Genomic DNA, 13,007 nt, shown 5'->3' with positions numbered 1-13,007 from the left:
AGTCATTCAAATACAGCTTATAAATGGCTTTTAAAGTGAAACCTTCAGCTTCTTCATTGCACTGGACAGACGCTCGCGAGGGAACTGTGGATAAATCAATGAGCAGCAAACTAACAAAAGCAGCAGCAAAGTGAAGCTCCAGTTCCCCTTTGAGATCCTCCACTGTAACAAGAACCCACGACTGTATGAAGTACAGTGAGGTAATAATACAAACTAATGCAATTAACTGAACTTCTTTTAGTTGTTTGACTGTCTAGTATTTTTATTTGGCATCATTACTGTTTGAGAATTTTAGCTCAGAAATAGTCAGTTTCACTTCATTTACATATATTAAAAGTATACTGTATGGCACTTTCAGTTGGGTTGCCAAGACTTAGCCAACCTTGTCTCCATAGAGTGAGAATTGTCGTTACCATCACAATAATCAGTTTACTAATGATTGTGATTGTAAAAGTCTCTGAGCTCACCTGAACCTTGTTGTGTGCATCCTGGTGTGGAACGTCTTTGTCCAGGCAGTCCAGCTTTTGCCTCTGCTCTTCCACCCAGAATCGGACACTCCTCTCCTGCGCTTGGAGGGCTTCTAGTTCCCTTAAGAGAGAGTTTTGGAGCTCAGCCTGGGATTTCAGCTGCTGAGCAGAATCCACAAGTCTTCTCCATTCATCTTCTACATTTCTGAGGTTCTGCAGAAGTTCCTGCTGCTTGATGTCCTCCAGCTCTTCATGAGCATATAAATTCTCTCTCGCTTTGTTCAGAGCTGCCAGCTTGGAGTCTCCTTCAGCACATCGGTTCAAAACAGCCTGAAGAAACAAATCACATCCATCAGTAGAATGGCTCAGTGACTACACTACTATTCAAAAGACCAGCTATGATAATATGGTGTTATTTTATTTACAGCAACAGTAATATAATAATAATAATAATAATAATAATAATAATAATAATAATAATGCCTATCTTAATATTGAGATTACCTTAGACTCAAAGTTGGTTCACAAAAAAAAAACACAACAAAGACATGAAAAGTAGGAGATAATTAAAATTGTATAAGAGCAAAAACAGCATAATATGTATAGAAATAAATCAATAATGAAGTATAACATTATTAACATAAATGTTTGAAAAGATTTTATTAATTCTGAAGTTATTAATTCAGGTGTATAAAATCAAACACCTAGCCATGCAGTCTCCCTTTACAACCATTTGTGAAAGAATAGCTGGTTATAAAGCCGAGCGTCGGATGGAGTGGTGTAAAGTGCCGCCACTGGACTCTGAAGTAGTGGATTCTGTGGAGTGATGAATCACGCTTCTCTATCTGACCGTCTGATGGACGAGTCTGGGTTTGGTGAATGCCAGGAGAACGTTACCTGCCTGACCGCACTGTGCCAAGTTTGGTGGAGGAGGGATGATGATATGGGGCTGTTTTTCAGGGGTTGGTCTAGAACCCTTAGTTCCAGTAAAGGGAAACCTTAATGCTTCAGCAGACAAAGACATTTTGGGAATGTTTGGGAAAGGTGCTTTTCTGTTCCAGCATGACTGAGCCCCAGTGCACAAAGCAAGCTCCATAAAGGCATGGCTGGGTGAGTTTGGTGTGGCCTGCACAGAGCCCTGACCTCAACTAGAACAGAGATAATGAGCCAGGCCCTCTTGTCCAACAAGTGTCTGACCCTCACAAACGCTCTTCTGGATAAATGGGCAAAAATTCCCACAGTCACTCCAAAATCTTGTAGAAAGCTTTCCAGAAGAGTGGAGGCTGTTACAGCTGCTAAGGGGAACCAGGTCCATATTAATGCCTATGGACATAAAAGCTCCTGTAGGTGTAACGTGTACGTGTCTCAATTCTTTATTGCCCATATAATGTACTGTAATCATCAACTTACAGTAACTGTACATTTCTACATTTACTTGCAACCAAATTGATATTACATTGTTAAAAAAACATTCATTCCAAGATTCTCAACCATGAATTAAAACATTTCTATATTACTGCATAGCAGAAACCTTATTTCTTACCTGAGCCTTGTAGAGCTTCTCTTCTACTGAAGCGTCTTTGTCTAATGAGTCCAGACCCTGTTTTAACTCTCTAATCCAGCTCCTAATGTCGTCCTCCTGAGCATGGAAGCTTTCTACCTCCTTCTCCAAGGCTTCATGGACCTGGGCCTGGTTCTCCAGACGAATCCCCAGACTGTGGTATCGGTCAACCAGCGACTCGCTGTCTTTAAGCAAAGGGTCAGCTCTCAGCCCCCGCAACCTCACAGAGGCCAGCAGATCACTGAAGGCTTCGACTCGACCGCTGTCCAGCACAGAAACACGGAGTAAAATGAGGAAAACATTTACAAAAGTTTATACACAAGACCTTGTGACTATGAGTCAAACTGACGATGAACTCTCAGAGGTCTGGCGTTATTATTATCATTTTCCTACACAAATCTGATTTACGTATAATTATTTTCATGCAATGACATAATGATAAACTCAACAGTTATGCAATGAATCATTTAGAATTCTGAATAATGAATCATGAATCACAAGTTTGGACAGGTTCTTGATTCTGTAATTCTGATGTTGTTCTATTTGTTTCAATGTAAAACAAATGAGAACAACATGGCAAAAAGGTATTTTTTATTCTTTCAAATTATGATAAAATATCTCCTCATAAACTCTACTTACAAACACAAAGGTGGTTAGGATTGGAAATTATAATCTGCACTCCAGTCCAGTGAATTATATCAAATGGTTCTCTAATCTATCTAACAGGAACTATGAGAGCGGAACTGACATACCTTTCCTTGAGGAAGTCCTCATGAGCTTGTCTGAGCTTTTCTCTTTGCTCTGGTATCTGCTCGTTCTGCTCCAACCATTCCTGGAGATGGTCGTGCTCCTCTTGCAAGCTAACGTCGACAAGAGAAACATCCTCTAAATCAATGGATGGGCTGATGGATAAATACCACACGAAGAATTCACGACGGAACAGTAGGGGTGGGAAATATGGCAGAAATATTGCAACATTTTCAGCATATCTAACACATTTCTGAGGTTTAATAAGTGTTACACTTAGGCTCAATCCCATTTCTTATTTTACCCCTACCTCTTGTTTTCAAGTATCTCTTTGCCCCCTGGAACTGAGTTACATGGGGTAGTGGTCGAAATCCTGCCCTACGAAATGGGACCCTCAAATAAAAAGAATATTACTTCATTAACAGCTACTAGCGCCGCTCTGTAGGCGACCCTGCCAGTCTGCAGTGACAGCAGAGGAGGGTAAAGTTCAGCTCCTCACTGCTGGGCTTTAGTTACATTTACGGCATCATATGCCTTCAAAGCGGGGGGGGGCAATTACTTATGATCACCCACCCCTAATTCTCTGGTGATACAAAGATGAAGTCAGCTATTCACCAGCTTCTTGTTCGAACTTTCCTGTTCCACCTTAAATGGAGCAGCAGATACATTCTGGTACTTCAGGCATCAGAACTGCTGGACTATTTAAGGTGGAACTGGAAATTTAGCCAGCTACCGAGACATCAGCATACTACTAGTGATTTTTTATGCTTGTTAAGATGATAATACATTGAAACGACATTAAACTAAGATAATACAGTGGTTATTATATTTTTTAATGGAGAAAATTCTCACATTTATGGGTTTCTTTGGTCTCTTGCTCAGCCATCTTGCTGGTTTTTCCGTTTTTTTCTCATAAAACTCCGTTTGGAGTCTCTGAAAAACCTCCGTTTGGAGGGCCATGTAGCCCTCACACTTCGCCCTACCCCTCTGTCTCAACAAAAATCAGGACACCCTACCCCTAGACGTGAACATGCAAAACAGAGGGGTAAGGGCTAAGTGGTAGGGGGAGGGGTGAAATGGGATTGGGCCTTAGTATCATAATCCAAATCAAAATTTCGACAATTGTGACAAGAGAACTAAATCTTAGACTGCAGTGCCACTTGGGAGCTCTTTATAAGAGTCTGTGCAACGCTACAGTTTCTTAATACCCACAATACACTCACTGACCCTTATCACGACAGGTGATCAAGATAATTATCATCAATTATCAATTGTCAGTTATCATCATATGGCCCACCTCTACTGAACAGAAAGGATAAGAAAGGGACCTGTTGAGTTTGAGCAGGATGTCTTGCAGTTGTTTGTGGCGTCCCTGGCAGTGAGCTCTGAGAGTGGCCATCTCTCCCTCCTGCTCCTGCTGCCAAACGCACAGCTGAGCCTGAATCTCCACAGGGATCTGCCCTCTCCTCTCCACGGACTCCTTCACTTGGAGGAGACGCTGCTCACCTTCTTTAGAAGCCAGGAAACCCTGCACCAAACAGAAGATTAGCAAAGTAACCTCCGTCGTCTCTGAAGAACATCAACACATTTTGTGGAAACATATTAAGAGAAAAAATTGTGAAAAGAAATAAACAGTAATTTTAGGTGTTTGTGTGGTTATGGTGTTAAAATAGAGAAAAAACTTTCAAAATATATGTTCCATATAACAAAAAAATTAAATATAATATTACAAACAATATTATATTTAAAAAAACAGGTCTGCTGTCTGGAACTGTGATACGACTGTTTCTAATAAGGGCATTCACTCACTTGTAGTCTCAGCATGGAGGCCTCCACGTCCTGCCTCCTCTCAGGGTTCTCGAAACACTCGTTCACGGAGAGCTGCACATCCTGGAGCCAGTCCTCAAACAGCTGGCACTCGTCTAAAGAATATGTGATGCAGAAAAACATTAGCTTACTATCTCACGCACAATAAAACAACTAAAAAATGAAACCAAACAGTACAGTGTTGATTAAACACAGACCGAGTCTTATTAATGTGAAGAACAACAGCTATTTGAGTGCTAATAGAATCAGTCAATCAGTGAATCAGTCAGTCAGTGAGGCAGTCAGAAAGTCACTCAAGTAGTCAATGAGTCAGTGTATCAGTTAGCCTGTCAGTCAGTCAGTCAGTGAGTCACGCAGGCAGTGAATCAGTCGGTCACTCAGTCTGCCAGTCAGTCAGTCAATCAGTCAGTGGGTTAGTGAATCAGTCAGTCACTCATGAAGTCAGTGATTCAGGGAATCAGTCATTAAGTCAGTCAGTTGATCAGTCAGTGAGTCAGTGAATCAGTCAATCAGTCAGTGGGTTAGTGAATCAGTCAGTCACTCATGCAGTCAGTGATTCAGGGAATCAGTCATTAAGTCAGTCAGTCGATCAGTCAGTGAGTCAGTGAATCAGTCATTGGGTTAGTGAATCAGTCAGTCACTCATGTGGTCAGTGATTCAGTGAATCAGTCATTAAGTCAGTCAGTCGATCAGTCAGTGAGTCAGTGAATCAGTCAATCAGTGAGTCAGTGAATCAGTCAGTCAGTCAGTGAGTCAGTCAGTGATTCAGTCAGCCACTCAGGCAGTCAGTGAGTCAGACAGCAATTCAGTGAATCAGTTGGTCACTCAAGCAGACACTAATTCAGTGAATCAGTCAGTCAGTCAATGATTCAGTGAATCAGTTAGTCGCTCAGTCAGGCAGACAGTAATTCAGTGAATACGCCAGTCAGTAAATCAGTCAGTGAGTCAGTCAGTCACTCAGGCAGTCAGTGAGTCAGTAAATCAGTCAATTAGGTTCATGAGATACTTTGCATGAAAAAACACTGTCAAATAGGACATTTAACTATTCAACATCTAAGCGTTTCTGCTCACATTGTGCCTCATGTACCTTTAATAGACTGGACAAGGATGCTTTTCTCTCCCTGCTCTTTTTTCTGACCAATGAGCTCCTGCGTTGTGGTGATGCTGTCTTTTAGACGCTTGCAGTCACTGGTCAGTTCCTCTATGGCTTGAGGTCCGGTCACACTGGACATGAGAGTGATTTCCTTCATCAGAGAGTCAGCCTGGTCCTCCTGATCCAACAACTGCTCAGAAAGATCCTACAGAGGGATGGAAAGAGCTTGTAAAGGATTGTTTTAAGGAATATTTTGGCAAAAAAATCAAAGTTTCCCCCAAACATATTCGATCAGCCAAGACATGTTGAGTTTCTGAAGTTTGGACTGGACAAGGAAGCTTTTAACAATTTATTAAAGCCTAAATTACATGCTTTCTTTGTTTTTTCCTCCCAAGTTATTTACATTTTGTCTAGATGGGTCAAGATTTAGTTGAACTATGTTTTTTCTTCAATCAATAACATCGATAGAATATTTTGAGGGACCCTCATTGTTTACTTGCAGCTCAGCCCAACATTTCACACACAGAGAGACAACAGTAGCCTGGTCAATCTGATAACAGAGTTATTTCACTCCACCAGTTGAATGGCCACTAGTGGGCTAGGCCACTAGTAAGAATCTCTTGGATTAGTTGAACATGAACTGATTGGAGTAGTACCTGTAAATGCTGTTCTAGCTGAGCTGCATCATCTGCACTGAGCGCGCTCACTGATGACTGTATTCTCTGGATGGCGGATCGACAGGCGTCAATCCTCTGAAGCAGGTGATCTCGGACAGTCAGCAGCTCTTGGAAAACTTCTGTACAGCCGGAAAACACTTCTTTCACCTCCTCCACCTTCTTCTTGAGACCGGTCTCCATCACCTGAGGAGGCAGAGGGAGTAAGAGAGACTGTTGAGCGTGCTGTTGCCGTAAAAGGCAAACTAAAAGAAAAGAAAAAACTAAGCAAATGAACCATATGAGAGAAAATGAGAGGCTAAAATGAGAGAGACAGAGATTCAAGGAATACTTCAGTGCTTTTCTCTCTAATTTCTGTCTACCACACTTGTAGTAAATAGTCAGTTACTTTGAACAATAATTCGACGCATTTTCCTTTACTGATTTCCTCAATATTTCAATGCCCATTGGCTACTATATGTTCTTTTCATTACTTAAAAATGTTTTATTATCTCCCTGTAATTGACAGCATGCAAGTGTATCAGACAGAGATTAGGTTATAAAAACTAAACCACTCCAAAAGCAAGACAAGAGTCAACGCAGGTCAGCAGAACTGACCTGTAGCTCCAGTGGAGCCTCTCTGCTCTGTAAAAGGCTTTGAATCTCCAAGGACTTCCTGTGGAAACGCTCGATATTCTCCTCCTGCGTCTGGATCTCATCCTAACGCAAGTATAGCGCGCACATCAGTAGAACAAACACAGGGAATGAGGAAAGAGTCATTGCAAACAGATTACAGAGCTGGACAGGTCTGCTTTCTCTGTACCTTCATCAGGAAGACCTCCCTCTCAGTGCTGAATGGGTGAGATTCAGCAAGTAGGTTGAGTTTAGCAGCAGCCCAGCCCTCCAGCTCCCCACCCAGCATCAGCTGCTTCTCCCAGAGCTCCAAACCCACACGCAGGTTATCCATGTAGGAGTCTGTCTTCTCTGAAACCTGCACAGAAAAGCGATGAAACATCTGGCAGACTTGTGCACACATTTAAAGCACTAAGACTACGTCGGCTATTATCAGAGGCCAATTACATTAAAAAAATGGAATCCATCCCATGACCGAGAAGGGCCTTGGCAAGTTGGCATAGAATGACCATAAGAAAGTCTGTTTGAGCACAATGCTAACTGGTGCACAAAAGCTTTTATTACTTGATAGCTACACCTATCTATCTATCTATCTATCTATCTATCTATCTATCTATCTATCCAACTGTCTATCTGTCTGTCTGTCTATCTATCTATCTATCTATCTATCTATCTATCTATCTATCTATCCAACTGTCTATCTATCTGTCTATCTCTGTCTGTCTATCTGTCTATCTATTTGTGTCTATCTATCTATCTCTCTATCTGTCTGTCTGTCTGTCTGTCTGTCTGTCTATCTATATATCTATCTAACTGTCTATCTATCTATGTGTCTATCTATCTATCTATCTTTCTATCTATCTATCTATCTATCTATCTATCTATCTGTCTATCTATCTGTCTAACTGTCTATCTATCTAACTGTCTATCTGTCTATCTATCTGTCTAACTGTCTATCTATCTGTCTATCTATCTGTCTGTCTGTCTGTCTATCTGTCTATCTATCTATCTGTCTATCTACGTTCACCTAGTAGCTCCAGTGCAAAACTAAAGAAGCAAATTTCAGACACATCTCAGCTGATCAACTACAATCGGTGTAAGAGAAAAAATGTCTAAATATTTCTTAACATTTTGCATCACTTTAACCCCATAAATGGCCATCAGCAGATCCACATTTACTACACACTTCTATAACATAAGAATAACTCAGCCAGTTTGCATTGTAGTCCATGTAGTAACTGAATAATAAGCTTTAGTGTCTAATATATCTGGGATTTTAAGGGGTTAAATGCTCTTACGTCCAGCCAGGAGTCCACCAGCGCATCCGCTTCTGTTTCAAACGGAGTTTCTGAGCAGTCTGGGATTTTCTTCAGCTGAGACTGAAGCTGCCTGCACACAGTCCGAAACTCCTCCATCTTCGGACCCAGGCCGCTCAAATCGTCCTTTATCCCGCTAACCTATTTAGAGTGAATATAAATCACCCTTATTAAAGTCTAATGGAAGTTAATGAAACAAGGTTTTTTCCAAGTAATTTTGGACCGTTTCTGTTGTTCCGTTCATCATTACATTTTAATACAATGCAAAGGTCAACTGGAGTTTTCAAACTGCGCAAAAAAGTAAAAAAGTGACAAAAATGGAGGTAGAAGGTGAACAATGACCCACCTTGGCCAGGAGGCGCTGCAGACTGTCTTTACTCATGTATGAGGCCTGTTCACTCACAGTCTGCTCTGCCCTCTGGAGGGTGCTGCCCAGATAACCACGGCAGGTCTGAAACTTCTTCAGCAGCTCCATTAGCGTGCGGCACTGCTCTTGTCTGCACATATCAAAAGTGGCAAGTGTCAGTTTATCTCACATCCTCACAATTCTTAGAACCAGTTAACCAAGAGCTTTAGCACTTCTGATTGTATGAGTGGTGAAGAGCTCATCTCACATGTGTTACACTTGCACCTTTTTGACCTCACAACAACTGAACTCAATTATGATTCTTTGAGGAATTGTGATTCACTATAATTCAGCTAATGGACCGGCCTGGAGAAGATTACACACTTAATATACACCGATCAGGCAGAACATTCTGACCAGCTCCACTTACTATATAGGTGCACTTTGTAGTTCTACAGTTACAGACTGTAGTCCATCTGTTTCTCTGCATACTTTGTTAGCCCCCTTTTACCCTGTTCTTCAATGGTCAGGACCCCCATGGACCCTCACAGAGCAGGTACTGTTTGGGTGGCGGATCATTCTCAGCACTGCAGTAACACTGACGTGGTGGTGGTGTGTTAGTGTATGTTGTGCTGGTCTGAGTGGATCAGACACAGCAGTGCTGCTGGAGTTTTTAACCACCTCAGTGTCACTGCTGGACTGAGAATAGTCCACCAACCAAAAATATCCAGCCAGCAGCGTCCTGTGAGCAGCGTCCTGTGACCACTGATGAAGGACTAGAGGATGACCAACACAAACTGTGCAGCAGCAGATGAGCTATCGTCTCTGACTTTACATCTACAAGGTGGACTGACAAGGTAGGAGTGTCTAATAGAGTGGACAGTGAGTGGACACAGTGTTTAAAAACTCCAGCAGCACTGCTGTGTCTGATCCACTCAGACCAGCACAGCACACACTAACACACCACCACCACGTCAGTGTTACTGCAGTGCTGAGAATGATCCACCACCCAAATAGTACCTGCTCTGTGAGGGTCCATGGGGGTCAGTCACACACACCTAATCACTTTTGACTTTGTGTCATGAAAAATAGTGTTTTTTTAGCAGAGGAAACAAATCATACTATATAAACATTAAGAATATAAAGTGCTTATTAATCCAGTAAGCACTAACAGTGGCCGTGGCAACTGTGTTACTTTTTATCAGAATAAATGCTTCACTTTAACTTGGTTATGTGCCATGGTTTCCTTTTAATTCTTTATATAATAAGCTCCTCCTCATGTTTTCATTTCAGTTTTTATCATTTTTCATGATATATATTGTTGGGAGTGAGTTTTACACATGCAGTAAATTCAACTGCTATATTATGGTAATATCGTCTATAATTGAGCCTTCAGACCAGCCCACTACAATGCAGTGATGCATCTAGACACCCTTACTGTTATGATAAATATACACTGATTAAATTATCATTGCAAATGTAAAGCAACCCAAATCCAGACCATTAATCCAGTTTCTGGTCCTGCTAGGTTTGACACTAGGTGGTCGAACAGTTACACCAACAGTTCAGTGAAGTACAACATGATTGCAAATTACAAAATCCAGGACTGAAAACTGGATTCAAGGTCCAGATTTGAAGACTTTTGGCGTATAAACTGATGTTCTGACTATTATTCCTCAGCATTCCTACATGCCATGATGACCAAAATGTATGATGCTCTGTAAACATCATTCACATTCAGCATAACTGTCTGTGTCACCTTTCAGCCACAGCTCTCTCCGTCTCCTCCCAGAGGGAGTCCAGCTCGTCCGCTGACCGCCCAGGCTGCTCTGAATCCGGGGAGGGTTTTGTGACGGTTCCCCTGATGCTCTGGTACTCTGGACACAGGGAGTTTATCTGAGTCTCCAAATCTGACAGGGCACGTATCCTGACAAACATACACACGTAGGGTTTGAGTGCGGCTGGTCAAATGGAGAGCATTAACATGAACCTTTGGCCTATGTCAGAGAAACCGGTCATCCTGTTTTGGTGCCCTAGCTAATGACCAAAAACACTGACAAGAAGAGTCTCTTAACACAGACCCTCTCAAAATGATGTGTTAATAAAACACTTTATGCCAGGCCAAATTTCTGCATAATTAAATGGAGTCCGAATTGTTTACATTGGTGGGAACCACACACAAAAATGCCTCTAAATGCTTTATTACACAAAATTATTAATAAATGAAGCGTTACAAATACACCACACATACACCGTTCCTGCTGGAGTGGTACATACAGGGTGTTACGAGGCAAAGCAGACCCTAAAGAAAATTTAGTGAACAATATTTAAAAATTTACTGTTAAATGGATTAAAAACAATCAAGTATTGTAATAATCAAGCAAAATATATATTGTACAACATCATTGTTTATAGGGTACTTTCTATTGGAGTGTCTGTCCCAAACCCTAACCACTAAAATTACACTTACAAAATAGAAAATAGCATAAAAAATGTAATATTTTTAAATTGAACTATTTTAAACATAAACAGTGCTTATTTTACGTATTTCTTTTTTCAGTGTTGTTTTGTAAAGATTTTTGATAAATGTGAATATTTAAATTTATCATGAGCTTAAAAAAACTTTATTCCAAAAACGATCACTTTTTTATGTCACTACTGAAAGACATCATCTTAGTTCGTAGGCGGGGCCTTATGTTAGCCACGCCCCTTTGTTTTTGAGCAGGAAGTGAGACTGCATCCCTGTCCTCATAACCTAATGGTGAACACTTAGATCTCATTGTTTTGGAGTAAATGTGTCCCAAAGTCTGAAAATTACGGAGCAAATTTACGGAGTAAATAAAAATAACACGTGACCACGTCATAGTAATGTATGGTAACAAGATAATTAAGTCATGGCCACACCTTAGTAAGGCATGGGAATGAGATCCTAATGTGTGGCCATAACTTAGTAAGGCATGAGAATGAGATACTAATACGTGGCCATGACTTACTCAGGCGTGGGAACAAGTTAATTAAGTCATGGCCACACTTTAGTAAGGCATGGGAATGAAATCCTAATGCGTGGCCATGACTTAGTAACGCATGAGAATGAGATACTAATGCGTGGCCATGACTTACTTAGGCATGAGAACAAGATAATTAAATCATGGCCACACTTTAGTAGGGTGTGGGAATGAGATAATTAAATTGTGGCCATGACTTAGTAAGGCGTGGGAACAAGATCCTAATGCGTGGCCATGACTTGGTAAGGCATGATCTCATTCCTATGCCTTACTAAGTCGTAACCATGCATTATTTTTATTGATATGCGATGTCACTAGCAGGGCTCCATAGAAAATCAACCAAACCACATTTTCTGCAGTTAAGGTAACTTTTTTGTGTTTCCATTAAAAAATATGATGATTTTTTGTGTGAACAGCTGTTCAAAGCTGTGTTTGCTGGTCATGTACTGACTAGCGTTTTTGAGTTCTGCTCAAAATTAGCTAAGATTGTCACTATTGAAGCATTTGGAAGTCATTTATAAGTCCGAAATGGGTTTTGAGCTCTGACTTTCAACCAATTCATTAGAATGATGAATAAAGTGCAATAAACAAACTATGAGTTGATCTGTTTTGGAAGTGACCACCCACCTGTGCTGCACAGCCGGCATGGTGGGCTCCTTCAGCCCCTGTTTCTCTGCCGCCCCCTGTACCTTCCTCAGCTCGGCCAGCAGAGTCTTTCTCCTCAGCCTGACCCCCTGGCTCTGCTGCTCCTTTCGCAGGTCCTCCTGACGGATCATGAGCCGGTCGTCCGCGTCCTCTGCCCGCCGCACCAGAGCTCCCACCATGTCCAGACAGGAGACTGGTCGCCCTTCCCTGGTCACCTCCAGCCTGGCTCCACCTAATAGCTGGTCCAGCTGTGGCGCTTTATCCTTCAAGCTCCCCACACCCTTCCGGATCAGCGCCAGCTTAGCCCTGCTGTCCTGCAGTACTGCTGCATCGCTGCAGGGGGTGCTCTGCACAGCTGAAACGTCCTGGTCGACGGTGCGCAGGGACATGAGGAAGCGGTCCAGGGCGCGGGCCGCAGCATCGCTTTTACGGACCTGCTGCCGGAGTCGGTCCAAGCTGGAGCGGTGGGTCATCACCACCTGGGTCAGAGGGGAGCGGTCCCGCAGGTCCAGGTTGCTGGGCTCTGAGTCGAATCGGGACAGACGATCCATCTGGGCCTGGATGCTCTCATCTAAGTCCTAGGAGGGAAGAAGTGAGACAGTACATATATATATATATATATATATATAAAATGTTCAGAGTAGAACAGGTCTACAGTGCAACCATGCAACTTCTAGCAAAAAGATCTGCCACTGAACTGTCATCTCTTCAGGT

The 13,007-nt window shown here is 42.0% G+C and overlaps 1 protein-coding gene across 1 annotated transcript in view; it reads right to left on the bottom strand.

The window, feature by feature from the left end:
* syne2b (spectrin repeat containing, nuclear envelope 2b) overlaps positions 1 to 13,007 on the bottom strand; it is a 201,093-nt gene that overhangs the window by 150,876 nt on the left and 37,210 nt on the right. Inside the window, 13 exon segments of the mRNA XM_036575316.1 lie at positions 468 to 797; positions 2,011 to 2,290; positions 2,781 to 2,888; positions 4,104 to 4,303; positions 4,585 to 4,697; positions 5,690 to 5,900; positions 6,352 to 6,555; positions 6,967 to 7,068; positions 7,172 to 7,339; positions 8,280 to 8,438; positions 8,644 to 8,794; positions 10,403 to 10,570; positions 12,276 to 12,871. Of these exon segments, the coding sequence (XP_036431209.1) occupies positions 468 to 797; positions 2,011 to 2,290; positions 2,781 to 2,888; positions 4,104 to 4,303; positions 4,585 to 4,697; positions 5,690 to 5,900; positions 6,352 to 6,555; positions 6,967 to 7,068; positions 7,172 to 7,339; positions 8,280 to 8,438; positions 8,644 to 8,794; positions 10,403 to 10,570; positions 12,276 to 12,871 (2,790 nt within the window).

The sequence above is a fragment of the Colossoma macropomum genome, unplaced genomic scaffold (genome assembly GCF_904425465.1).
Source record: "Colossoma macropomum unplaced genomic scaffold, Colossoma_macropomum, whole genome shotgun sequence".
NCBI lineage: Eukaryota > Metazoa > Chordata > Actinopteri > Characiformes > Serrasalmidae > Colossoma > Colossoma macropomum.
The sequence above is the reverse complement of the archived record's forward strand: the minus strand, read 5'-3'. Positions and strand labels throughout refer to the sequence as shown.